Raw genomic sequence first — 27,315 nt, 5'->3', positions numbered from 1 at the left:
TTTATTGATTCTCTATTACAAACTTTATCTATCTAAATACAACGACTGGCTTCCCTGTAAGGATTGGTTTTTACAATGGATATGTAAGAACATGTGGACTACAGAATTTGAAAGTGAAACTCACCGAATAATTTACAAAGAATCGCATCAAATGGCTCGAACTCTACAGGGTCGAAGAAGCGGCTTATGATTGCTTCAGTGCAGTCTAGTACAAAAGAAACTGAGCACCGAGTTGGCAAGTGCATAGAATGGTTTCGCGCCTTCAGTCGATTGTTGTATCCGCATAGAGCAAACGAATCAACCTTCTTTCCACCTCGCTTCGTTGCAAATTTATCTCCTCCACGAGCATTGCCTCCGCAGCTTTGCAAGCTTCCTCATCGTTAAATGCTAGTGTCCATCGTCCATCGATCAAATTTTTTGTTTTCCCTTTGTTGAAAGAATCAGATCTTGCAGGATCCAAAAATGGCAAAGTGGAAGGTCGGATGCGCAAATGCAACCACTTTGGATGTTTTTCGTCGATTTTTGGCTGAAGTTAAAAGATAAAATACTAATTCAAATTCATCTAGGCTAATAAGTCAGTTATGGACAATAATTCTACTAAATGAAACTTTCTATCATGTGGTAAACAGTAAACACTACTACTGCTGAAATGAAGCTAAGATGATTTCTAACGTTCTTGCCCACAGGAAATAGAATTATGTTCTCAAACTCAAACAAAACTGCAAATGATTCGAGATATGTTTTATGTGGGCCTTTTTATATCTTCAAGGAAAGTAAATCACCAACATGGAAATAATTTCAATAGCATATGATACTTCCGAGTTAAGAATACATACATCAGAACTGGACAACGGTGCTGCGACACGAACAATGCCACCTTGCTGCCTGATAGGTGATTCTTGGGCAAGAAGAATCCACCCAGATGTTCCTCTAGATATCGCTAAGAGGCAGAAGTGACGCTCTTTGCCTCTCTCAAATGCTATTCTGCAAGGTATTGCATCAACTGGAAAAACCAACAACATAAATGAACACAGACCATGAAATTTATGGAAGAGAAAACTATGTAACAGCATACCTAGGCAAATTTCAGAACCAGGGTTTGGTACTACAGCATCTAAACCTGAAGTTTTGGCTCTGGATATTTCTAGAGAAACGAGTGAAGATTGTATATTGGGTAGATCAGATAAGGTTCCACCTAGCGAGAAAACAAGAAGTTGGCGTAGAAGAACAAAAACCTGAAAATTCACATTATGGACCAATTAGGACAAATATCTGGCCTTAAAGACTTCATGTACAACATCAGTAACAAATCCTAACATCTGAAACCGAAATATGTAGAAATTATATATAACTTCAGCTCACATATAACCTAAATTTATAAACAAGATATCAATAATATTTTTATTTGTAGCTAAGTCCTTGTTCATCTAATCATATTGTCCTCCTCATCTTAAATCCTTTTATCAAACAAGTGACAATAGACAAATAGCCAGAATAAATCAACCATTTCCAAAACAGAACAAATAGGGGGTTTCTTTAAAAAATAACCATAAATTATTTGATCAAAACCTGTATCATGGCAAATTACCTGCAAATGACAGTGTATGAATCTACTAGAACAGAAACAAAGAGATATTAGCAACACCAAAATTTATAGAATGACTTCAGAAAATAACAACCTTGACCATCTTGCACATTCTTTCAGCAGCACCAAGAGAGGATTCACCTGAAATGCTATTACATGAATAAACATATATGCAAAGCCTTTATATAAAAATACAAATTAACCACTCTCTCAGGAATTAATTCATGTACCTACGGATCAGAATTAAAACAAGTGAAATTTAAATCTAATCTCCAGAAGAACATCCTTGTGATGGCGAGAGTATGAATTTGGAGTCTTTTGAGGGAGAGGAAGCTTCAAGTACTGATTAGTAAGATGAGGAAATAAATCATGAATCCAATATATGCCAGCAAATGACAATCGAGCAATTTATGGTAGGGCAGACAATTACCTCGTTTGCATATTTTCCATGTGTCTTGAAGGACAAATATGAGTGCATCGCACCAAGCTCCCTTAACTTCCTCAAAAAGATTGCTTGTATACAACTTGTGTGAATCCTATATGCAGGACTTACATTCCATAAACTAAGGAAAAGGAACAATTCAACAACTGAATGTGCAGTGACTCCAAAGTAAAAGGGTGGTCTGTGTTCTATTATATTTAGGTTCAATTCATGCTGCTATTATGGTCAACCATAGAGGTTTGCCAGGATAGGGTAAAGCAGAAAATGAAATAATGAATGATTTATGATCCAGTCAAAAATTTAAGTTGAAAATTTGTAAATATCTCAAAAAGAAAATGATTTAGAAAAACATTAAAAAAAACAGGTTACATAATGCAAACAAGTCTGTGCAAATGATTAGAACTTTTTGTAGGAACTTGAAAAGGAAAGTAGTAAAAAATCATGCCATCTTATTTCTAACATTTGAACACTATGAAAAGATGAAAATCATCATCAATGCAGATGCCTCACAAAAGGATGAATTAGCAGGAAGTAATGGCTACAATGTCATATCAAAGCCGCAATTAACTAGATAATTCCTCCTAACAACTAAATAAATTTATGAAAGTACCTACTAGTTTGCAAACAATAACTGGACATCTCACATAAAGAAAAAAAATCCTAGCATATCTAAAAATCAGATAGATTATGCAACAAGTGCATCACTGATATCAAGAACCATGAAGAATTCATAAGAAAACTAGAACTACCTTGAGTCGGCTAAGATGAGGAGAAGCAAATTCTCCCTCGCCATGAGGAATAAGCTGCCTTAAGAGCCAACCACCAAGCCATAGTATCTCTGCAGATATATTGGACCGGAAGAAAAGACTTACTAATGCATCAAGTACCTACAAATGGAAAACCGCCACATAAACTGCTAGTTATTTTAAAAGACTTAGTTATGTTTCAATGTAAAGTTATACTACATTTTAGAAAAAGGATATTTATCGGGTTTCGTAGCCTACCACAGATTAATGAATAGACATAAGGCACCACCTTGTATGTGGAAAAATTATTGCACAGATATTTGAACTTTTGCCTAATCCAAATATTACTAAAAAATTCAGGGAAAGTCCTATACAACAAGAAAGCATTCCATCTAATTCAAAATAGCTTTACAGCCTATCAGAGGTTTGGATACACATAAGGCACCTCTTGAATGTGGCAAAATTTTGTCATATGGAAAAATGAACTTTTGTCATTCAAAAATTATTGGGCAATTCAGAGCTAGGAAACAGTTGGCATTGCCCTTATAACAATAGGGTAGCTAGCCAATATATTAGTTCAACATTGCAAGTTTTCCTAACCACATTTGGTATTCAACCTCTAAATTCAAGGAAATTAAAGTGGTATATTCATATAGAAAATCATTCAATGAATAAGGAAGAAAGAATCAGTAAAAAGCAATGGTTTTACCTGATATCTATGCATTTTGGGGTTTACGTTGCATTTGGCATGATACCCATACTCATCCTGTGAAAACAAATAAAACGACATCAACCATTCTAGTAGAATAGGGTAGCAGTAAATAGCAAGTTAAAAGAACTTTCTTAGTTAGTCTTCTAATATATAGTTTGTAAACAGGTTTTATTTCAAGTCACCAAAGTTTATATGATAAAAACTACATTAATTTAATAGATGACCTAACCACATGGTTCTGCTCATGTCTGTTAAGATGTCCAAACTTGGTTGGATTAGTAGTTAATATTCATCAATCTGAATATCTTTAACAATATTATATAATATGACCTATAGCTAACTGGATCCTTTCACAAGGATGTATTCACTTCACTCTATGTATTGTGTTGGCTAGCATTACGTGTGACAACTCATAAGTTACGGGTTGTTCTAACTAGTATGAGTACTGTAGTCTATTAGTACTTCAAAAATTCTTTTGGCCAAAAATCAAAAGGGCGTCCATCATCTGCAAAATCGTCAGATGGGCGCCCCATTTTCACTTAAAGTTAAATGGGTGCCTAACTCAAAATACCATTACATTTTCTGATCATTCGGCTGTGTAGAAGCTAGCAACTAGCTTTTACAATTTCTAGTTGCTAGCTTCTACAACAATATTTTATATATTTTGATTTTGCTTCTTTAAGTGATCACATGGTTAAAACAATATTTCAACTAGCAAACAAACGATGGGGACTCCATGACACTCGCTACATTTTCAAATGAACATTTTTTGATCACGATCAACTGTGTAGAAGCTAACATGTAGCTTCTACAAGGTACAACGTAGAAGCTAGTTGCAACGGTGACTTTATATCATTTTGATTTTGCTTCTCTGAATGATAACTTGGTTAAAATAATATTTCAACGAGCAAAACAAACATGTAGACTCCGTGACATTTGTTACATTTCAAATGAATATATTCTAATCATGATTGAGAGTGTAGAAGCTAGCATGTAGCTTTTACAATGTGTAGCAGCTACCAGTTAACTTCTACACAGCTACTCGGTAGCTTCTACAACAACGCTAAATCCAGAAATATTTTCGGGATAAAATCATGGGAAGGGCATTGAATTGATTTTTTTGGAAAAGGGGAAAAAGGGGCGCTAATATGGTGTTTCTCTTAATTTGGGGTGCCCTTTCGATTTTTGCCCAATCTTTTCATATCAATGTATAAAGTCTCTCTAAAAAAACTATAGTTTATTCTAATTAGCACTTGGTTTATGAGTAGTAGGGTACTAGGATGTAAAGTCCTAATGCTTCAGTTGTGCTTTTGTATTTCAATTTTTTTTTAAAAATCCAAATTATTATTTTTTATGATTTCTAGCTATCCAAGAATAACTATAAGTATCTAGTAAAAAAATGTATACATCATACAGCTGGATCCGAACAATCTGTCCTTGTGATTTGGAGTATTGAATGCATGTCGGTTATTAGATTCCATACTGGAAAATAGCACTATTACTCCAAACCAAAATGTATTATGAATAAATGGGTAGATAGATCAAAATAAAGAATTGACATGCCTATATTGTAATTCATTACATACATGACAACAGATGGCTGACATGCTATGCTTCAGCATCATAAACTTTGTGTTCTTACTATGCTGAGGGCAGGCTACCACAGTATGCCACGCCATTGCTAATGAAGATAACCAGAAAAAATTACAAAGCAGAGAAAAATTAGAAGAGATACCTGTGGGATATTTGACTGTTTAAAGCAATTTCATGAAAAATAGTTTGTTATTCAGGTATCTATCCATTTTGGTCCAAATAATTTACAAAGCCGTTAAAAACCTCAAGCCCATTTCACAATGAAAGATCACTCTGGAAAGTGTCACAGAGCATAAGAACAGAGAATAGAGATAAAGCTTATGACACCAAACCACCAAGTTCATCCAAAATGTTGCCAATCTAGTAGCCTAATTTTTCTTGGAAAAAATAATCATATTGTATAAAGATAACATATAACATAAGTGAGAATGTTAAAGTAGAAGTGTGGGGTTATCAAAAAAGATAAGTTTTTTTTTTAAAAAAAAAAATACTAATTCCAAAAGCAATTAGGTGTAGCTTGAATATATGACAAAATGAGAGAAAATAGGTTGAGAAAATATTTAAATATTCAAAGACGACTAGCAAATTCTGTGATTAAAAGGGTTGAAATATATTCGACTTGAAGGTGTTTAAATTTTTGTGTTAATATTGATATACAATAGAGTTCAATGGAGGGTAAGATTCAAGCAGTCGACTCTAAAGAGGGGAGGTGAGGGGAAGGGGAAGGGGGAAAAACAATAATGGTGGCTATTTTGGTCCCAACTCAAAATAATCAATAAAAGATTAATCTTAGCAAGAGTTGTCTAATATGTCCAAATGCTGGAAGACAAGTCAAAAAAAAAACCTCAAGTTTTAGCAGGAAACTCTCAAGTTCAGTGCTCCTATTATCTTTTGGCATGCAGGTTGAAGAAAACAATTGCTCCTCCCCATTGTCTTCACCAACCAAAGCTTGCTGCAGGACATAATACATATCGTTACCTTTTAGCTATAGTATAATTGAGATTTTTTTATCATATGTTGTCGCTGTAGATAATAACATTTCACATCAAGTTTACAGTTTCCTTTAGTAAAAGAGATGGTATTTGGTAGATTCCAACTAGTGGCTAAATAGTTAACATTTTTCCTTCAGGAATCTCAAACATTTTTGCTCTTTCGGAGCTTGAATAGCTAAGTAATCAGTGGCTTAAAACAGCTAAGCTGCTATATAATATTTAGCCACGATAGGAAAATAAAACAAATGAGAATCAAGATGATAAAACTGCAATCGAAGTGTCAATACTTACAAGCAGCAGCTTCTTGTGTTGCTTTCTTTGAGGAAGAATTCCAAGCCCATCCAGCACTGATTCATCTAATTCTATCATAATGGCAATATTAACTTGATTAAAACCCATGATGATACCAAATGAAAGAAAAAAACAATTTGGTACCAATATAACCTTTTGTCTGCAGCAAGGTAGCCAGAAGACATAATGAGCCCAAAACTTGCAACTCATCCCCATGAATTATATATGATAGCAATAGCTCCCTGCAATGCCAAAATGTGATTATAAAAGTAAAGAATTACTACCAATCAAAAAACATAGGATAGGTAATGAGGAGGTAGTATAAGATTTATTTTTATAAAAAAAATCATTATTAGAAGATCTCTTTGACACATGCATGCTAGGACACAAATTCAATGATTCAAAATGTCAAAACAGTTAGGGTTGTAAATGAACCAAGCATTCGTGAACAAGCTTAGTGTTCGACTTAATAAGCGCTCATTTATGTTCGTTCAATATGCATAAAGTCACTTAAATAAACAAGCTTGAACAGCTCGATAAGATAAATGAACAAGTTGGAACACATATGCGTTCGGCTTGTTAATGTTCATGAACAATGTTTGTGAACAATGTTCATGGTTAGAATCATATATGAGCTTGTTTATGGGATCGTTTATGAGTTTGTTTATACTCGCTTGTTTATAGGCTCATATTTTAAAACACTTTTTGGACTCAAATATTTTGATATTCAAGTTAGGATATTTTGTAGCTCAAATTCTCAATTTTTTTTTTTGAATGCAGTAGATAATTTGTAAATTAGTTTATATTTTAAAATTGACACAATGATTACATTCTAATTTATTAAATAATTTTGACCAATTTTTTTATTAAAATTAACTCTTTAAATACAAGGATAAAATTTCTATTTAGAATGTTTCACAACTTATAATGGTCTTGAAGGAATAATTGATTAAAAATCATCTTAAAATTTGATTTGTGATCCAAATGATTTTTCTAGATTTGATTGATTAATTCTGTTTAAGGTATATAAGTATTAATAATGGTCAATTTCAATATAATTATTCAAATTTTTACATGAATTTTTATGTATAAATCGATTTATTAATCAATATAGCTTAAAAATTATTAATTCTCATCATTCTGAGTTTTTAAAATATTTAAGTGTCCAACTTAATTATCTTATTTTTAATATATTAATATATTAAACTAATTTCATTCTAAATTTAATAATAATTTAAACTCAGAGTTTACTAAAAAAAATAATTATATTATTTTTTATTTATTTGATTTATATAAAAAATTTATTATAAAATATAATAGTCACACATGATTGAGATCATAAAAAAAAAATGAAATGAGTATCATAAAATGCAATATCTCAATTCTACAATCCCTGGGCACGGTGCAACGTCGAGCACACTAGGAATGACAATGGGTCGAATATTCAGATTCCATATTCTCCATCCTCGTCCCCGTTTATTATATTCACTCCATCGAGTATTCAACTTTCATTCTCATCCCCATAGTTGTTAGAGTATTGAATATCCATACCCTACCCAAATATCCTATTACCGACTACAAATTGTCAATTTCGATGAAGCTATGGATATTTATCAAATTTTTAAGAAAAAATATTATATGTATTATAATTTAATAGGGTATTCGGGTCGGATATGGATAGGATTTTACCAAACCAGCCTCTATACCCAAATCCAAAAATCTCCATACTCGATTACCAAATTATTTAATCGGATCAAAAAAAAAATCCCTCCATATACCCCTCTTCCATTCTAGTCAAGTATCGAATCCTCTATTGATTCCTTGCAATCCCTAAAACACACAGTGGGTCATACCGAGCACCGAGGGTTTAAATCTCAGGGATTGCAAGGAATTCACCTCCCACGTTCTAACTATTAGACTATCAGGCTGTTGTGTGACTGCAGCTTGCGAATCAAAGGAAGAGCGTTCACCTTCAGGATTAATTGGACTGAAGGCTCAGATACTTGGATTATAAAAAAAATTATAAATTTAATAATTCACCTTGATAACACGTTTGTTTTTTTGTTTAATTTATAGCAAAAGCAAGATAAAAGTGACTTTGATTTTATTTATAAAAGAGTATATAAGTTAAATTTCATGTTAATTTAATTAATTTAAAATAATACATGAATAATTAATTAAATATATATATAGTTGGATTAACCAAATAATAGTAATAAAATTTAACTATCAACAAACACATTATTATTTTTTAATAAATTATAATAATTATTATCCTAATAATTATTAATTTATTTATTTTGAACACAAATACTCAATTTAAATTTTAAAATATATCATATTAATTTTAAATAAGATTATTAATTTAATATTAAATGGTGGAGAGATATTTAATTTATAGTATTAAATATATTTTTCTCGATTGTTTTTAAATGGCAGAGAAATCTCCTTCCCAAGGTGGCAATCTCAATGTCAATGTGCAGTTTTACAACGTTCTATTCCCGACTTCCGTCTCTTCAACTTCTAGCAAAAAAAACCTAATCCTATTCTTAGGTTACTTTCCACTTCTTCATTTTTTTATTTATTTTTCTTCTTGTTTCTACTTCTTTCTTCCTCTTCTCCTCACAACTCGCTTTCATACTGTTCTTCTCTGTCTTCCTAGTCTGCCAAATCATCGTCACCAACCAAGATCTTGCACTTCCAAACTCATTTTCCTGGCCACACTCAATGCCGCATGCTCTTCACCCTAACCTTCCATTAGCGCTTCACCATGCTCCTTCCATATGTGCTTTGTCTTGTTCCACAAAAGGCTAGTAATTTTTATTTTTTTCTCCTTTTTTCAGTGGTTAGTCCATTGTTTTGTTTAATTAAGTTTGATATGTTTTGTTAACTCTATATGATATGTTATCAGTTCACTTTTGTTATAATTAGTGACAAATTTTTAATATCATTTGTTTGGTTTTGCTTAAGGTGAAGGGGAGCCCTGGCGAAAACGATAAAGTTGTTATTTTGTGACCTAAAGGTCATCTTGGAAATAGTCCCTTACAAAAAGCAGGATAAGGCTACGTACAATGGATCCTTCCCTAGGATCCCGCATGGCGAGAGCTTCGTGCACCGAGCTATCCTTTTTTGTTTTTTTTTTTGTTTTACTCAAGGATTTTGTTATCTTCAGTCATCAATGGAGGAGACAAATGTTTCTATTATTGAGGAAAATATTGATAAAGTTGATGAAAGTAAAAAACAGTCCATTTGATAAAAAGAAAAAAGACTTCAAATGTTTGGGAAGACTTTAGTGAAGTTAGTCTTGCTAATGGCACAAGAAAGCCCAAATGCAACCATTGTTGCCAATTATTTTCAAAGAATAAAGATGGCGCCACAACACAATGGTTTAGATATCTTAAAAAGTTGTGCAAAGTGACAAATTTTATTGAAAAACTTCACATTGCTCAAATCGCAACTTCAATGAGTACGAGTGAATTAACTAACTTTGGATATGATCAAGGGAGAATTAGAGAAGTTATGTCTCACATGATTATGGTGCATGAATTACCATTTAATTTTGTTGAGTACGATTTGTTCAATGTCTTAATGAGAATGGCTACTCCAAATTATCAAAATATTTCAAGTGCAATAGCTAAAGGTGATTGTATAACTAGCTATAAGATGGAGAAAAAAAGGAATAAGTTGTTGAAAGATACAAATAGAGTTAGCATCATAATAGATTTATGGAGATCAGGGCAGAAACTCAAATACATGGTTTTAATATGTCATTTCATAGATTCTGATTGGAAATTGCAAAAGAGGTCCTTAAATTTTTGTAAAGTTCCACCTCCTCATACTGGAGTTCAGTGTTCTATATGGCAACCGAGGTAGCCGCCTAGGCGAGAGGCGGGCATCAACCGCAACGCCTTTGCCTAAGGCAGTACTTTAGACTATAACTCACCTCCTTCCGCCACCGTCGCCGTCGCTGTTTCACCACCGCGATGCGTCCGGAAGTGTCGCCTAGGCCCGGGCCCGACGACGAGTCTGGACGCATCATCCCAGCACGTTGTTCAGGCGACGCGTCCAGAATCGTCGCGCGATCCCTACGACGAGTCTTGCTCATCACCTTGCCGAAACAAGTACGCATGTAAGTTGTAAGTTAGGATTAATTAAATATCTTTAGGTTAATAATTTTAATCAATTCCTAGTTATGATTGAAAAAATTTATATAGACTTAATTAAAGCCTAATAAAAATATCTATTATATATATATATATATATATAATTTTATTTTTAAATATTTACATTAAATTTTTAATTAATATATTTTATTAAAAGTAAATATTATAAAGAATAATGATTATTTATAATATATATATATATAAAATAGTAAAAAAAAATCAATAGCCTAGGAGATGTGCGGTCATTGACTGCCCCACCACGGCCTATCGCCTATCGCCATTTACAACTGTCTTACATGATGCTTTATATAAATGTTTGCAAGAATAGGGGTATAAAAAGTAAAGTGTGGACAATCATAGTTGATAATGCCTCTAACAATGATTCTATTGTAAGAATCTTACGAGAAAATCTTTTGTTCCAAAAGAAGCTTCCTTTAAATAGACAACTATTTCATGTCAGAGTATAATTGAAAATGTTCGAGAAAGTATTAAGTACATTTTAGTTTCTGAGGCACGCCTTCACAATTTTTCTAACATAACTAAACAATTGAGATTATCGTCAAAAAGGTTGATTTTGGAGTGTTGCACTCAATGGAATGCTACTCTAGGAATGAAATGTCGTGTCGTGCAGCCCGGCAAGGAAGGTTTTTACCATTCCGCTGCACGGGCGAAATCGGCACGCCGCATGGGATGATTTCGACGTGCATCACGCGCATCTGCAACAACACGCGTGATAGAAGAGCGGCGAGGAATGATTTTCCCCTATTCACAAACAACCCAGCGTCCCCATCTCGGATGCATCGCAGGCGGTGCTGGAGAAGTGGTGGGACGCCTCCTGTGTCACCCCCCCCCCCCTCCGATCCCCTCCCCCCACGTGATCCGCCGAGCCCCTCAGCAATATTGCTTTTAAAATTAAATTTTTATTTAATTAATTTAAACAATTCCCAAGTACGTACGATATTTCGAACAAACTTTTATAAACTCTAATTAAATTATCCCAATAAAATATATAAAAATATATTTAAAATTAAATTTTTTAAATAAATTTTATTAATTAATATTCTAAAAAATTATTTTTTAAAAAAATTATAATAAAATTCTAAAAAATATAATAACTCTGTTTTATATTATAATATTTTTTATTATTTTAAAATTCATTTAAAAAATCAAAAAAATTATAGTAATTCTAATTTATATTCTTATATTTTTTTTATTATTTTAAATTTCATTTAAAATTCTAAAAAAATTATAATAACTTTGGTTTATATTTTAATATTTTTTATTATTTTAAATTTCATTTAAAAATTCTAAAAAACTTATAATAATTCAGGTTTATATTCTAATATTCTAAAACAATCTTAAAAAATTCAAAAAAAATCTAATAAATTCAAAAAAATCTAATAAATTCAAAAAAAATCTAATAAATTAAATTTATATTATATTTAATTGATATTTTTTACTATTTAAAATTTATATTATTTAAATTAATTAAATGAATAAATAATTAATTTATATAATTATTATATATAAAGTAACATCTATTTGAATTTATATATTTATTATAGATAATATTTTTTTATCTTAGAATTAATTTAAAATTTGGATCCATAAATATTAACATATTTAGCTGTTTTACTGTTAAGATTCTTACTTCTTGAACATATGAGATATATATATTTTTATCTTAGAATGTCTCTATTTGATCTGTCTAAGAAATATTACTTGTCCTTTATTTTAGAAGTTTTGATAAAGGTAAGCTATCAAGTTTATAATTCCTAATAAAATATTTATAATCTTGTGCAATTATGATCATTCTAAATTGAGAAAGTTAAATTAATATTCTTAGGAGATTGCTTTAAATTTACTTTATAAAAATACTGAAATCATATCGACACAACACGATACGATATCAAAACCGTATTGTTTCGGTTTGGGATCGAAACTTCGACATGGGTCAAGATTTTAAACCTTGATGCTACTTATGCCATGCTTGCCTTAGCTTTGGAGTTCAAAGATGTATTTCCTTGTTATCAACAAAGAGATCCTGATTATCAATATTTACCAAGCGAAGAGGATTGAATTCGTGTTCAAGAAGTTTGCTCATTTTTGGAACTTTTAATGAACTCACAAAAATCATCTCAATTATCAATTTCGATTAGTTTAATATTTATTTTACATTATCTTTAGTTAATTCAGTGATAAATATTTAAATGAACACGCTGAATAGTTCAATAGTGCAAGTGTTTTTATCTAGTTGTATGTCTCAACTTATCATCTCTTTGTCATATGAATTTAGAGTACTATTATTGTTTTAGACAACTTTGTCTTGATAATTTTTTGATAGGAAGTAAATATTTGTTTGTTTGTTGGAGAGACTCTATGCATGAATTTTGAATGCGCTCTTGAAGTAGCAGATTTTGTTGACTAGCTATTGACATAAACTGGATTTTTTAAAAAAATAATGTAATTGATTTGTGTTCAAGAAGTTTGTTCATTTTGGGAACTTTTTAATGAATTCATGTGAGTTTTTTATTTAGTTATTCTCTCAGCTTATTTGCATCCCTAAATCATTCCACTTATTTATTTGATACGAAACCTTTTTCCAATTTCATATTACAGGCCGTGAATATCCTACCGCAAATCTATTTCTTCCTAAACTTTGGCAAGTGAAAGAGATACTAGATCAACAAATTTAAATTGGGAGTTCATTCATGAAAGCAATGTCTATAAAGATGAAAACTAAATTTAATAAGTACTGGGGTCAATGCAATTTGGTAATCTCTATAGTTGTTGTTTTAGATCCTAGGAACAAAATAAAGCTTATTGAGTTTGCTTTTCCTATAATTTACCTCGAGTATGAAGTTAGTGTCCATCAAATTGTTTTAGTGAAGAATAGTTTGCATGAGTTATACAATGAATGTCACTGCACATGCAGAAGAAAAAACCCACAAAAATCTCAATGGTGATTCAAATGGTGATGGTTTTGTCACCACTTCAAATGCAAATAATGAGAAAGGAAAAGCTATTGTGACGGGACAGTCTAAGTTTGATAATTTTATTAGAAATATTGAACTGTTCAACATGCCACATCTGAATTAGGCATCTATTTGGATGATGGTGTTTATATATGTCAAAATGATGAAACTCTGATGCATTAGTGGTGGAAAATAAACAACCTCAAATTTCGAATTTTATCAAAGATGGCTTGCGACATATTATCTATTCCCATTACTACTCAGAATCAGCTTTTAGTGTTGGTGGTAGGGTGATCGATAATTATCATTTATAGTATCAAAAAGAAAAAGAAAAAGGTAATCCATTATTTGTTTTTATGATTTTTGTTCATAATTTAGTATTTAACTTATGATATTTTTATTTTGAATAGGATTGCAAGGAAGATGTGAAGGAGTACAATTTATCTTAGCCATTTTCATATAATAAAGCAACGGTTCTAGATGGTATGTTTTTATTAAATTATTGATCCTTTAATATTTTTTGTTGTGGTTGACTTGACTTCCTGTAAATGATGATTTTTTTTTTAGTATGCTAATATAAGTTATGAACAAAATTCTATTTAACTCCTTTTGATGGTGCATATAGTAAAAAAAATTTTAAAAAAATGATTCTTTTTTATTGGCTAAATTGTTCTTTTCCTCTCACTACAGTATAAATTGACACTTGTAATATATTGCAATCTGTTTTTTTCTTTTTCTTTTTAGGATGAGAAAGGGTAAGGTGAGTCTTGGAGATGAGGAAGTTACATTCTATTAAATACTTATGAGTTTCATAAACATTACAATTTAGTAATATTTTTGCAATGAAGTATGAATTATTATTTTAAAGTTAAATTAGAAATTGGATACTCTATATTAATATAATTGTTTTGTCATTTTGGTACAAAGTTATATTCTTGTGTGATTTATTTATTTTAGTTATGAATTACTCTACTATTTGATGTAGTTTTTAAAGTTTTTATAAATAATATTTCTTTATCATGATTCAAAATACAAAATATGATTATTATGATCATTAAAATATATTTATCCTAAAGGTTTTGAGTAATCAAGCTATGACAAGACTTATTAAGCTTTAAATAAACAAACAAGCTCTTATCAAACAAGTACTTATAAATAATTTTTAAAATAAACAAACAAGTTTAAACAAGCTAATTTAATCAATTAAATAAAATTTAAAATATTAAAGTTTCAAACATACAAACAAGCTCGACTTAAGAGCTTGGTAATGTCTAAACAAGTCAAGCTTGATAATGTCTAAACAAGCCAAGCTTGATTCGAGTTCGAACCAAGCTTGATATCAATTAAACGAGCCAAGCTCGATTCAAGCTCGAACCAAGCTCGATCTCAAAAAATAAAAAAATAAAATAACCAAGCCAAACTTGAACAAACATTTCAAAAGCTGGGTTAATTTTAGGCTTGACTCGACTCAGTTTAGTTACCTTATCAAACAAATACGGTAAAGCTTGGCTTAGCTTGGTTCATTTACGGCCCTAAAAACAGTCATCATCAAGCAGCCACTATATTTAACTGAAAGTCATTCTTTATTTAAAAATCACTGCAGCAGTACATATATACACTTATGCACAAGATTAAAATTATTAGGAGGATAAACTTAACATAAACCAAGGTAATATTGGTATTCAAATTTTGGATTCCCAAGCCACAAATTAAAGTTAATTCATAAAGAATGTGTTATTCAATACTAGTTTTTAACCCATGCAATGCCAAGGTATTTTTATAAATTAATACCTAATATCTATATAACAATTATTTTTCGTGATTATATTTTTAATATTTTACAATCACTTATTAATATTGAAAAAAACTAAAATATTCATATTATACAAAATTTACTTTAAAAAAACTCAATTATTCTAAAACATATTCAATTGCATCATTTTAATATTGAAATTTAGTTATATTAACTTAATATAAAACACTTAAAATTAATCTATGTTCAACTTGATGCACATTTAATATCTGACAGATAAACCAGTCAATACCTCACTAACATATTGAACCATGGTTTGATCAACAAAGAATATTTAAACAATTATTTTTGTTTGCAAAAGAAAAAAACTTAAGTATGAATTACCTCAATGTAAAATATGAACCAGAATTTTCGATTGCTGAAGAAGATTGACTTGAATTAGGAGAAGGAGATTCTGAATTTTCTATATCCACTTGAGCAGCCCAATGACAAGCACCAAGCTCTTGTGAATCCTGACGAACATATTGATCAGTATCACTGCCATTTATTGTGGCTTCAGATATTGTGACAAAAGCCTCTATAGGACAGAAAAAAGCTGCAGCAATAGTACTGGCCAGATCCTTGGTCTTAAAAATGTGTAATATACTGCAAAGTAGATGTAAGGAGGTTGCAATGCGAATTCTTGTGCCCTAGACCAGCAAATGATGAATTAGCAAAACAAAAACTACAAAAATTTACAAACACTTGTTGATGGTTACTAATGAAGATACTTACAGAATTTTGCTTTCTTAAAGAGGGCAGAAGAAAAGGAAAAACTAAAAGCTGCAATATATTATCAGTAAGCAATCTTCCAAGATCAGGAACTCCTGAAGATATAACATCACTAAAATAATAAAGATCGTCTTCAATATCATCTACAGCATTGAGAATTGAAGAACTTGAATCAGATGCATCTAACTTCCTGCCCACAAGTTAGAGGAACATGATGTTAACATAATGAAAGCCGTGAAGAAAATAACAAAATATATAAACAAGTTTCTTTCATTCACCATGAATATTTGGGTAGAAAGAACCTATACTATTAAAGAGCAACCAAAACAATCTAGGATGCCATAACTTAAATGGGCACAACTATGTTAAAAATTGAAATAGAAGGGGTAGACATACTACAAAAGGAATAAAGTAGTAGTCTCACCTAGAAGCTTGAACTATAATCTCATCCAAGTTAATACATCGCTTTAAAAAGTGTCTCACAATACTGGAAAAATAATCAGATTGTGGGCTGCGTACTACGAATTTATTCACATATTCATCTCCAACTGAGAAGATAGAAGAGGAACAATGAGAACAACATTTTAAAGCAGCAACAGCAAAAGAGGGGAAAAAACGGTAACAGGATATGAGGCCTTACCAACTTACCATGATAGACATTCAGTGTTAAAGCATGAACAGCAATTCGAATCATATTTTCATCATGGAAGGCGAACCGTATGGCCTCGACATAAAGTGGAAACGAAACAATTTCTTCCTATTGAAAAGGAAATGACAGGCAAATTAAAGAAAACATATGTGCTAAATTGAGTACTTGTAAGTACAATACAACCCCATACTATTAAATTTACTTGAATTGTTCCCATGTAAAGATGTTGAAGGAAGCAAAATAAGTTATAGCATAATGAGATATGTATAAATATAAAAGTTGAATTAAGTTTACAACCTTTAAGCCTGTGTTTTTCCAAGGAAAATTATGAAAATAAAAGTAAATGAGACATGTTTGTGAGTATCCTTTTAACTTCCTATATGATAAAAAAAAATTACAGAAAGAAGGATTGGTCTTCCTGATAAATGAGATATGATTGCTTATCTTTTATTTTGATTGCATTTATTTTCATGTAAAGTTTAAAAATTCTTTTCTTTGAAAAATAAAATTGAAAAAAAAAATTATCCCAAAACAAATGCAGAACCTTGCTATAACATATCACTCAACCTTTCTTCTTGTCATACGTACCTAGAGCATTATTCCAAGGTTATTACTTGTACCGATCTCAAATCTATTATACTACTTGACCAAAAACCAATATAGGATTAAGAAAGAAACTGTTACATTTTTAATCTTCACAAGCAATGAGATTGCACTCCTGTTCAACTTCCCACTGATTGCCCTTCAAAGTTAAAATCCATGTAATTGAGCAATGTACCAGACAAAATAGAATAGGAGGTAGACAAGTATTAAGATAAAATATGCATTCACACAGACAAAATAAAGAAACAAACCTTATGAAGGATATGTAGTAAGACAATAGTTCATCATTTTGAAAGTCAAAGGAATATGTGATGAGGTAACTAATGAGTTCGTTACTGAAAATGTAATCTGCAAGGGAAGTGAAAATCATGATAAAGACCAAAAGGTGATAATTAGTAATGCTCTGACGTGTTGACGACATGTTATAAATGAACTTACAGATTGAAGGTTCACTTTCTAAATTCTGTATCATAATGCTGATAGTCTGTAACAACTGAATTGCAACCTTTGCCATCTTGCTAATCCGCAATATTCGTGCAAATTCACCCAAAATCTGCTTCTCCATGAAGAACCTAATAGACAAACAAGGATATAGCTTTAATACCAATAGATAAAAGGGACTGAAGCAACCTAAGAAGTAAGAACTCACTCAAATATTGATGGATCATGTTGATCACCATAAGTTACCAGTTCAGCAATAGATCTCAACACTTCGATAACAGAATCCTTCATGAAGAACATTACATATGAACATTAACAAGAGAAGCTTGGATGTATAAAACAAATCAAGCAAATAATTACCTTGTTAGCATCATTCACATATTGAACCCTTTGCAACTGATCTGTTAGATATCTGTACCAAATGGTGCAGAATTATATATATTAAATAGCAGAAATTATACTGTGCATTGACTCAGAAACAAGAATAATTTGAAGAAATACAATTGTGTCAGAGACATGGCCAAGCATGTTCATAATGAGAGAAAAATATCAATTTTCAAGGAGGCTTTTGGTAACTTCAAAACAATTTGGATCAAGAACATCAAATTAATAACTGAATCTAAATTAATCAGAAAAACACCAGTTTGTAAAGTTTAAAGATAATGAAAGTGCCCCAGGGCAATGGTGCAGCGGCAGGACGCCTTCTCAGGCATCTACGATGAATTTTTCTTAATTGGTGGTTGACCTAAGAACGTTGGGCTAATGGGCCGCCTAACCCTGATGACTTAGTGTCCAGTGGAAAACTTCTGTGGAGCCGGGCCGGTCACCTAGGATTAGTCGGCGTAAGTTGGATTCTGGTGCCAACTAAAAAAAAGACAATGAAAGTATCGTAGACAATTAGTTATTTTCTTAACAAGGACCAAAATCAAAGTTAATTACTTAATCATACACTGAACATCCTAGTCCCCTTTATGTATCTCTGGCTTTGTGAATATAATGCCTTCAAGGACTATTTGACATTCATAAAAGTACATGTAACTGAGAGTCTGTACAATCAAACCATCTCTTATGCAGAGTTACTATGGTTTAAATCCAAAACAATTTGAGAGGATAAACTCAGAACTTCGAACAGCTAATCTTCACTAGTTCAGAAACATCAGCAAAATATTTAAAAGCTCGATATACATAATACTACCATCAGTATCATTATTGAGGAGACTGGTAGATCAAGCTCATGAGGAAGCCAATTTACTCAACTAGGAAAGTACAGCAGATCAGTGGACAAGATATTTGAGCCACAAGTTGGCTTCCTCAAAGTTGTGAGAGACCAAAGAAGGTGAATAGTGGAGCTCAGTCTTCATCGTCAGGGAAGATAATATCTGAAACAGGATGGATGTCAAAGATCAAGAGTCAAGACTACTAAAATTGGGCCAACCTATGCTGGATTTGATCCCATCTGATATTGTAACTAAGTCCTGTTGGACAGAGAAACACCCATGAGAGGAGGTAATTATAGGGTAATGGCCCTTAAGCCACATGTCCAGCACCTGTACATGCCCGACGATGTGGTAGATTAATTCTAATCCTAAGAATTTTTGGTCCATGATCAAAAGAAGTCATGTGTTATGTGTTAAATGGAGAAGTCAATGCAATATTTACTGCTTGATCTTCATTGATTGAATAACCACATAACCTTGTTGATGATTTGATCATCTCAGTATAATATATTGCATGATGTGTGTAAATGGGTAAAATTTATGAATTCTTGACTATTTAAAGAGCTAAGCATTGAGTTTGTAGGGATTCACACTTGAAGTCTCTCGGCAGATTTTTCTAGCCACTGAGAGTTGACAAATGATTTTCCTATAGTTATAGGTTTGCATCAAGGATCACTAAATCCCTATTTCTCTTGATGAAGTAACCAATTATATCCAAGGGAAACCCCTTTTGAGCAAGTTATTCATTTGCATATTGTATTAATTGTTTATAATGTTAACAGATTGAATTTGAAGCTTGAGTTTTGAAGAAAAACTTTGGAAACTAGTGGTTTAATGAAAATTAGAATGAAATCTGAATATATGAGATGTAGTTTCAGACATAAAAAAAATTGATGGAATAAATAGATAGATGGATATGGTGACTATATGTAATATATTTAGATATCTTGGAACAATATAAGGGGCATTTAATAGGATGATATATTATTGTCCAGTGCCGCTTAGGCTAGAATAAAATTTTTATAAGATTATGATAAACTACACAGCGCTTTATGGTTTTAAGAATTTTTGGATGTTGAGAAGTAACTGATACAAAAAGTTAATATTCAATAAATAAGAATGACATGTGGACTTAAGAAAAAAGAATCAAATGAACAAATAATAGTATCCAAGAGCAATGAGGTGTAGGAAAAAAAAATAGATTGTGATGGTATATTGACACTGAAGGTGAGATATTATAGATAGAATAATTGAGTTTATTGTAAAACAAGATTGAGAAAATCATTAATTAAATAAAAAATGATTTGATTGATTTGAATATTTACTAGTCATACACCCTTTCATATTATTCGAGGGAAAAGATTCATGTAGCCAACCAAAAATAGTTAGGATAAACACAGTATGATAATGATGATGGTGATTCTCAAGAGACTTCTTGTGAGAAGATGAGAAGGGCTTGGGTTTAATCCCAAAAATATGTAATGTACATTTAATTGGTTGATCCAGATTGAAGCCAAACAAGGAGTGCCAATCATTTAATTCTAATCTGTTATATTCATCTATCTTATTTATTTAAAGAGGGAAAAATCTGCTATAGTACATAGGCCTTCATAAGGTATAACCACGTTAATGATTTCTGGGCTAATTATCAATAATGTGATCGAGGATTTGAGATCTTATTCTCAAGATGTGAAATCTTCAATGATGTGTTGAAGTATATTGTGCGATAGCTGCAACTCCCTTTTGATATTGACCAAAGCACTTGAAAAAAAAATGATGTGCATTCTAACTTAGGTGAGTCAACATTGTCAAAGGACGCTTGACGTCTGTAAATGGAGTAGTTCATGTGTGTGATCTGCAGAGTGGGCCTACACGGGCCACCACTTGGACTGGGTTACATTTAGTTATATAATGTCAGTATGTTACGTCCAGCTCTAACTGCCCTTTGTATTATACTTGTCAATGTGAATTTCTAGGGATAATTCATTAAAATGTCCCTAATGTTTCAATCTAGTCCTGATTATGTCCCTATAGTTTGTTCTGAGCCATTTATATCCCTCATGTTTTACCAATTATCCCAAATATATCCCCACCGTCAACTCCTTTGTTAACTGATACAGAATCATTCATGTGGTAGCCACATGACTAACCTGTGACAGGATTCTTAAAGAAAAAACAGAGAAGATTGGCTTCGCTTCATCTTATTTCTTGATCCCCCCTACCCTAAACCCTAATTCTCGTGGGATCGTTGGCGGTGAAGTCATCGGGCAGTGAAGACGTCTAACTCCAGCGGTGAAGACGTCTATCTCCAGGATCCCCCTAATCCCTCTTGTATCAACCCTTCGGCGCCATGTTATTCCCCCCATGATAGCCTACTAATTCGCCATGGGATCCACGGTGGTGAAGACGTTTAACACCTTCGTTTAATACATCACACTTTGGTTGCCGACTTTACAGGCAACGTTTAACAACGTTGGGAGCACAAATTGGTAAGTCCTACAAGAAAACTATGTTTTGTGATCAATCTTACAAGTTAGAAAACTTTAGGATCTACAACTAATAATTTGATTCTATTGAACAGTGAAGATACATTTATTGGGTTTTGATGGCTAGACGAAGTAAACGCTTGTTGCAATTCACCCCGGACTATGGTATTTTCTATTCTTTTTTCATAATTTTAATTATATATTTGTTGTTTAATTACTTGTTAGATGACACTTATAAAACTTGTTTTTGTGTATTTATTTTTTATTTACAGATAATGTTGGAGAACCAAATGAGATTGGAATTGAATCAAATGTTGATGGAAGTGGATCAGATGATGAGGACGATGAAGATTTTCATGACAGTGGGTATGAGTTTGATGAAGATGATAGGATTTTTTATAGTCACGTTGATCATGATGCCGAAATATTGGACAATAGAGCGGCTATTGATAATGGAGTAATTCGGAATGAGGTTTTATTTAACATGCAAGTTGGTTTTTTGCGCATCTTGTTTAAGGATTGTTTGCACATATTATCAATATTTATAAGTTTTTTATTCTTAATGATTACTAAGTATATCAATATTTTAGCACAATGTATAAGGCGATGTTAATTGTGTTGATATTAATGAATTGGTTAGTAATGTGGGTTATTATGATGATGATTATGAAGCCCAAACAATTCCTTTGTTCAACCCCATTAAGGATGCAGAGAACCCTGACTTGCAGGTTGGTATGATTTTTAGCTCAAGAGATGAAGCTAAGTTTGTCATTGAAAGTCATTGCATCAGATGGGGACGGTTTGTTAGGTTCGTTAAAGTTGATAAGAAGAGGTTGCAGGGAAAGTGCAGAAATGAAAGTTGTGATTGGGTGATTCATGTGTTGCCAATGGGCCATGATAGTTGTTGGCAGATTAAGAGTTTTCAATCCAAACACAACAATTGTTTTTGGGATAATGCTAATAGAACTGCAAGCTCAACTTGGCTAGGAAAGACTTTTGTCAACAAGTTTAAATCGAACTCAAATTTGGGGACTATAGCTTTCAAAGATGAGATTTTCGATAGCTTAAGATTGAGTGTTTCGAGGAAAAGAGCTTACTTGGCTAAGAGGAAAGCTCTTGAAATGCTTTAGGAGTCTGTTAGCCAACAATTTAGTAGGATCCGAAATTATTGTGCAGAGTTGATGAGGGTAGATCCAAGTGCCAGAGTCATTTTAAAATTAACTGAGGATGAAGATGGTCCAAGGTTTCAACGTATGTACGTTTGTTTTTCTGCATGCAAAGAAGGATTTAAGAAAGCATGTAGACCTCTTGTTGGTGTTGATGGATGCTTTCTTAAAAGTAAGAATGGTGGACAATTGTTGGCAACAGTTGGGCTAGATCCCAACAATTATATCTTCTCTATTTGCTATGCCTTGGTTGAAAGAGAAACAAAAGACAGGTGGATGTGGTTTCTGCAGTTGTTGGACACTGAAATAGCCATTGGAGATGGACATGGATGGACATTCATGTCAGACAAACAAAAGGGGCTGATTTCGACATTCGAAAGTTTGTTTCCTGCTACTGAGAATTGTTTTTGTGCTAGGCATTTGCATACTAACATGAAAAGGGAAGGGTTTCCAGGTATGTCTATTAGAAATTCACTTTGGGCAGCCAAAGCAACAACAATTGTAGAATTTCGTCATAGGATGGAAGAGATGAAATAAATTGATGTGAAAGCGTACGAGTGGTTGGCTAAGAAACTCGAGGAACATTGGTCCAAGTCACATTTTACCAAAAACCCCCAAATGTGATGCACTTTTGAATAATATGTGCGAGTGCTTCAACAGTTTTATCTTGGAGGCCAGAGAGAAGCCAATTATTCTGATGTTTGAAGGTATAAGAAATTTGCTCATGGTTCGATTTCAACTTAACAGAGAAAAGGCTGAGATATGGGACAACAAGATTTGTCCAAAAATTATAAAGGTTTTGGCACAAAATTGCAATGACGCGACACAACATAGTTTGATACAAGCTGATCATATGCATTTCCAAATCAATGGACCATCTAGTCAGCACATAGTCAACTTTGGTGCAAATTCGTGCAATTGCATATGGGACTTGACTGGCATCCCATGCCAAAATGTGGTGTGTGCAATTTGGTACAAGTATCAAGATCCACTTGATTACGTGCATTCCTATTATGGGGTTGAGACATATCAGAAATGCTACGAGAAATCTATTTTGCCAATTACTAGTTCTGATTTATGGCCTGAATAGGAATGTTCATTGTCATCTCCACTACCTCTGATATTTAAAGAGAAAGTGGGTAGACTTGCTAAATTGCAAAGGAGGGAAAGAGATGAACCTCCTAGTTCTAGTAAAACACACTACATGGAGCAAGAAGAAATAATAAATACAAAACATGTGGAGAATTTGGCCATAACAAAGGACATGCAAAGAACCCAGGGAACCAAGAAACTATGCAAGAACATTCGACACAACAAAGCCAAACAACGCCTATTGTTGATTCAAGCCAAATTAAAAGGAAAAAATTACAAGTTTGGATATTCGAATTTTATTCTTGGTTTCAATTTTTAATCCATATTATTTAAGTTGTTGTTATGCTTTGATGCTATTATGCTTTATGTTGCTTGCTTTTAATATTCTACTTTGAAAGTGGGCAGACCTGCTGCTATTTAAGTTGTTGTTAATATTCTGCTATTAAGTTGCTTGTTGTTAATATCCGAATTTCTAGTTTTGTTGTACAATCTGCTGTTAAGTTGTTAATTAATAAGATTCCTTATTATGCTTTACACAGGTGAGAAGGTCAGTTTGTGGTGGGAAAAATGGAGCAAGAGGGAGATCGAGATCAATTGGAGCCGGAGCATCGTTAGCTGATCAGAGCATCGTGAAGGGGGGAAAAACTTTGTGACTCTTTCTGGACTCAGGTCATCGTTAGCTAATCAAAGAAAGAAGAGCCATGAAAATGCTAGGCTTGTTTCGAAGACTAAATCAACTACATGTGCTTTAGAATCTTCGATTGTGAATCTTCAGAATCAGTAGATGTAATGCAGTGGTGTTTTGGAATAATTTTTTGTAGATGCATTTCAATAGATGTAATGCAGTGGTGTATTGGGATAATTTTTTATAGATGCATTTCAGATGTAATGCATTTCAATAAATGTAATGTAGTAGATGCATTGTAGAAACTATCTTAGTCTATTTTTTTGTGAACTTGGCAGTTCCCTTATTTGGTCACAAAACTTGTCTGAGTACTGTGTTTGATCACAACGAACTTGTCTCTGAGTATTATTTGCCACGTCTATATGCAAATCATTTTTCTGCACAAATCTATCAGAAAAATAGGAGGTTTTAATGAGCAACCAATGAGACAATCATCTTTTTTTATCAAGATAATAGTTCTTGAAGTTATAGATGCATGTACCAAGAATTAGATTTGATCCAAATGATCTTGGCTAGATCATTGCTCAATGACAAGCCTTTTACAATTTAGCCAATGATTTCCATTCTATTTCCTAGATGATCTCTTAAATGATAACCATAACATTTCAATGAAGTGAAAAAGAAACTTGATGTTTATCTCAATACATCAATCAACCTTCATTACACCATAAAAAAAAACTATTTGGCATCATCTCTAACACAGAGAGATTTCAAACCTTCATTACACCATAAAAAAAAACTACTTGGCATCATCTCTAACACAGAGAGATTTCAATTATTGTTCTATTTCCTCAAACATCCCTACAACCTTTAAACAATGGTTACGATGCTCATTTGCTAACTCTAACTGTGCATCCATAAGTTTAGCTAGCATCTCAGATTGGTCAGGTTTACTAGAACTTGAAGCAGCTGTTGAGCTTGATCTGGAAGTTGAGGTCGAAGGTTTCTTTTCAGCACGAGTAAAGGTAGTAGATTGTTTCTCTTTGTTTGCAGTAAATGCTGCTATTGCTTCCTCACTAGTTTTATAGGACTTGTGTACAACTCCGCTAAATTTGTTAACTTGCATATGTGTTTCCTCCCAAGTGCTATAAACACCAGGACTCCGTCCAACAAACACAACATATGTCTTTGTCTTTCTCTATAATTGCAACAAAATTTTCCAAAGTACAATAAAATGGCTCACCATTTCCAAACTTATTTACTCTTCTTCCTTCTCTTGCTCGGTTTTGATGATCACGATTTGTTTTCCAGTCCGCTTGTTAGCCCATCAGATCTGGTCTCCTCAACTCCAAGATCCCCTCAACTCCTCTAAATCAAGATGCAAAGTCACATTTTGCCCGCCATTTGAATGAATCAAATGTTAAAGCACATTCATAGACAACTTACCGATGTGTTCATGGTACCATCGTCATTCGTGAGTTAGACGTCTTCACAGCCAGAGTTAGACGTCTTCACCGCCCGGCGACTTCACCGTCAGTGATCCTGTGAGAATTAGGGTTTAGGGTAGGGGGATTGGGAAATAAGGGTTTAGGGTAGGGGGATTGGGAAATAAGACGAAGCGAAGCCGAGTTTCTCCGTTTTTTCTTTAAGAATCCCGTCACAGGTTAGTCACGTGGCTATCACGTGACTGATTCAGTATTCGTTAACAGAGGAGTTGACGGTGGGGATATATTTGGGATAACTTGTAAAACATGAGGGATATAAATGGCTCAGAACAAACTATAGGGACATAATCAGGACTAGATTGAAACATTAGGGACATTTTAATGAATTATCCCGAATTTCTACAAAGTTACTTCTTGCATATTGAACAAGGAATCCTTTTTGCTTGAAAATGAGTTTAAAGAAGATTTCCATTACGTATGGTTCAGGGTTTTTACCCCTAGCAATCATTTGCCTCATGGATCAGCTCGCAACACTTCATAATATGGAATAACAAATATTAACAGCCATCATCATTAAGTCCTTTTCAACTCCGCCCATCAAACATTGCATCGAGATCATTCTTAACAATCATCAAGATCATTCTTAGCATTTAATAGCCAACATCACATCCAAGTTGGCTTCCAGACCGAATGTTGAGAAATCAAAATTCTAGATGTTTGATGCTGAAGAACAAATAATCAAGGCATATGCACTTGGTTAGAAGATAGTTAAACTATAAAGACTGTTCTCAGTTAAATGCTCGTCGCCTCTTGCTTGTTATTACTAAGCCTGCTGTTTTCGATTAGAAAGTGGAACCATTAGGTTCAAAATGCTGACACTGCAAACGAAAAATTTCTATTCAGGAACGTGAGTACCTTCAAGCTCATGTCAACTAGTAAGTATCCGTTCTTTGATAACCAGGAGAATTAAACAAAGAGGTTTCTCAATTTCAGTTCGTAATCTTTAAAAATGGATAAACTTGAACAGCAGAGAAATAATAACAAGGCAACTTACGCAACCCAAATTTTCAATAAGCTCAACGGCCCCAAGGAAAAATGCAAGCAACCCAAAAAAAAAAAAAATGAACTCATAAAAAAAGGATGGATTGACACACTGGAGCTCGTCTAGCGAGAAGCGGTTCCTGGATCTCCATAGGCCAAACCACGAGAACATGATGAGGGCGATCCGATCTCTAAGGGATCACCAGCCGGAAGCCCGAAGAAGGCAACCTGAGCCTCGTATCTCCGGCGTCTTCTTCTCTTGCTCGCCGTGCACCTCACTTCCCTCTCCTCGCCTCTGCTCTCAGCGTCGGGGACGAAGAGACTCTCTCAGATTACCCTTTGGCCTTTTCCGCTCGACAAAGAAAAAGAATCGAAATAAAATAAATTAAAAAAGGCGCCACCGTAGCCTCCATGTTGTAGGCAGCCGACGCGGCCGATACGTGGACGGTGATCTCAAGCTTCCGCAGTCGTACAACCGTGCGATGGAGACCCCACCCAGAAACGAGCGGTTCTGATCAATACCGCAT

The 27,315-nt window shown here is 33.1% G+C and overlaps 1 protein-coding gene across 1 annotated transcript; it reads right to left on the bottom strand.

Moving 5' to 3' along the window:
- Window positions 1-51: 51 nt before the first annotated feature.
- LOC122048721 (protein TRANSPARENT TESTA 9-like) lies at window positions 52-27,140 on the bottom strand. The gene is made up of 21 exons (XM_042610255.1): window positions 26,902-27,140; window positions 18,077-18,128; window positions 17,925-18,001; window positions 17,714-17,847; window positions 17,527-17,623; window positions 17,357-17,414; window positions 16,672-16,780; window positions 16,448-16,571; window positions 16,027-16,213; window positions 15,637-15,941; window positions 6,515-6,603; window positions 6,362-6,432; window positions 5,923-6,030; window positions 3,483-3,539; window positions 2,777-2,914; window positions 1,929-2,121; window positions 1,820-1,850; window positions 1,680-1,764; window positions 1,076-1,235; window positions 837-1,003; window positions 52-526 (listed from the first exon to the last, which is right to left on the bottom strand). Exons 1-21 carry the CDS (start codon window positions 26,958-26,960, stop codon window positions 263-265), a joined length of 2,565 nt encoding a protein of 854 aa, XP_042466189.1. The 5' UTR covers window positions 26,961-27,140; the 3' UTR covers window positions 52-262.
- Window positions 27,141-27,315: the final 175 nt, after the last annotated feature.

Source organism: Zingiber officinale, chromosome 2B, assembly GCF_018446385.1.
Source record: "Zingiber officinale cultivar Zhangliang chromosome 2B, Zo_v1.1, whole genome shotgun sequence".
NCBI lineage: Eukaryota > Viridiplantae > Streptophyta > Magnoliopsida > Zingiberales > Zingiberaceae > Zingiber > Zingiber officinale.
Note: the sequence above shows the minus strand (reverse complement) of the source record. Positions and strands in the feature narration are given on the sequence as shown.

Bases quoted from the DNA above. Each gene is read 5' to 3' on its own strand.
- LOC122048721 (XM_042610255.1), bottom strand. From the start codon at position 26,960: ATGTTCTCGTGGTTTGGCCTATGGAGATCCAGGAACCGCTTCTCGCTA. The intron at 3,540-5,922 runs GTTTTTTTTTTG...TTGTTTTCACAG, and splicing joins GTTTCCTGCTAAAACTTGAG to GATGAGTATGGGTATCATGC. The intron at 1,765-1,819 runs GTAGGTACATGA...TTTTATATAAAG, and splicing joins ACTTGTTTTAATTCTGATCC to GCTTTGCATATATGTTTATT.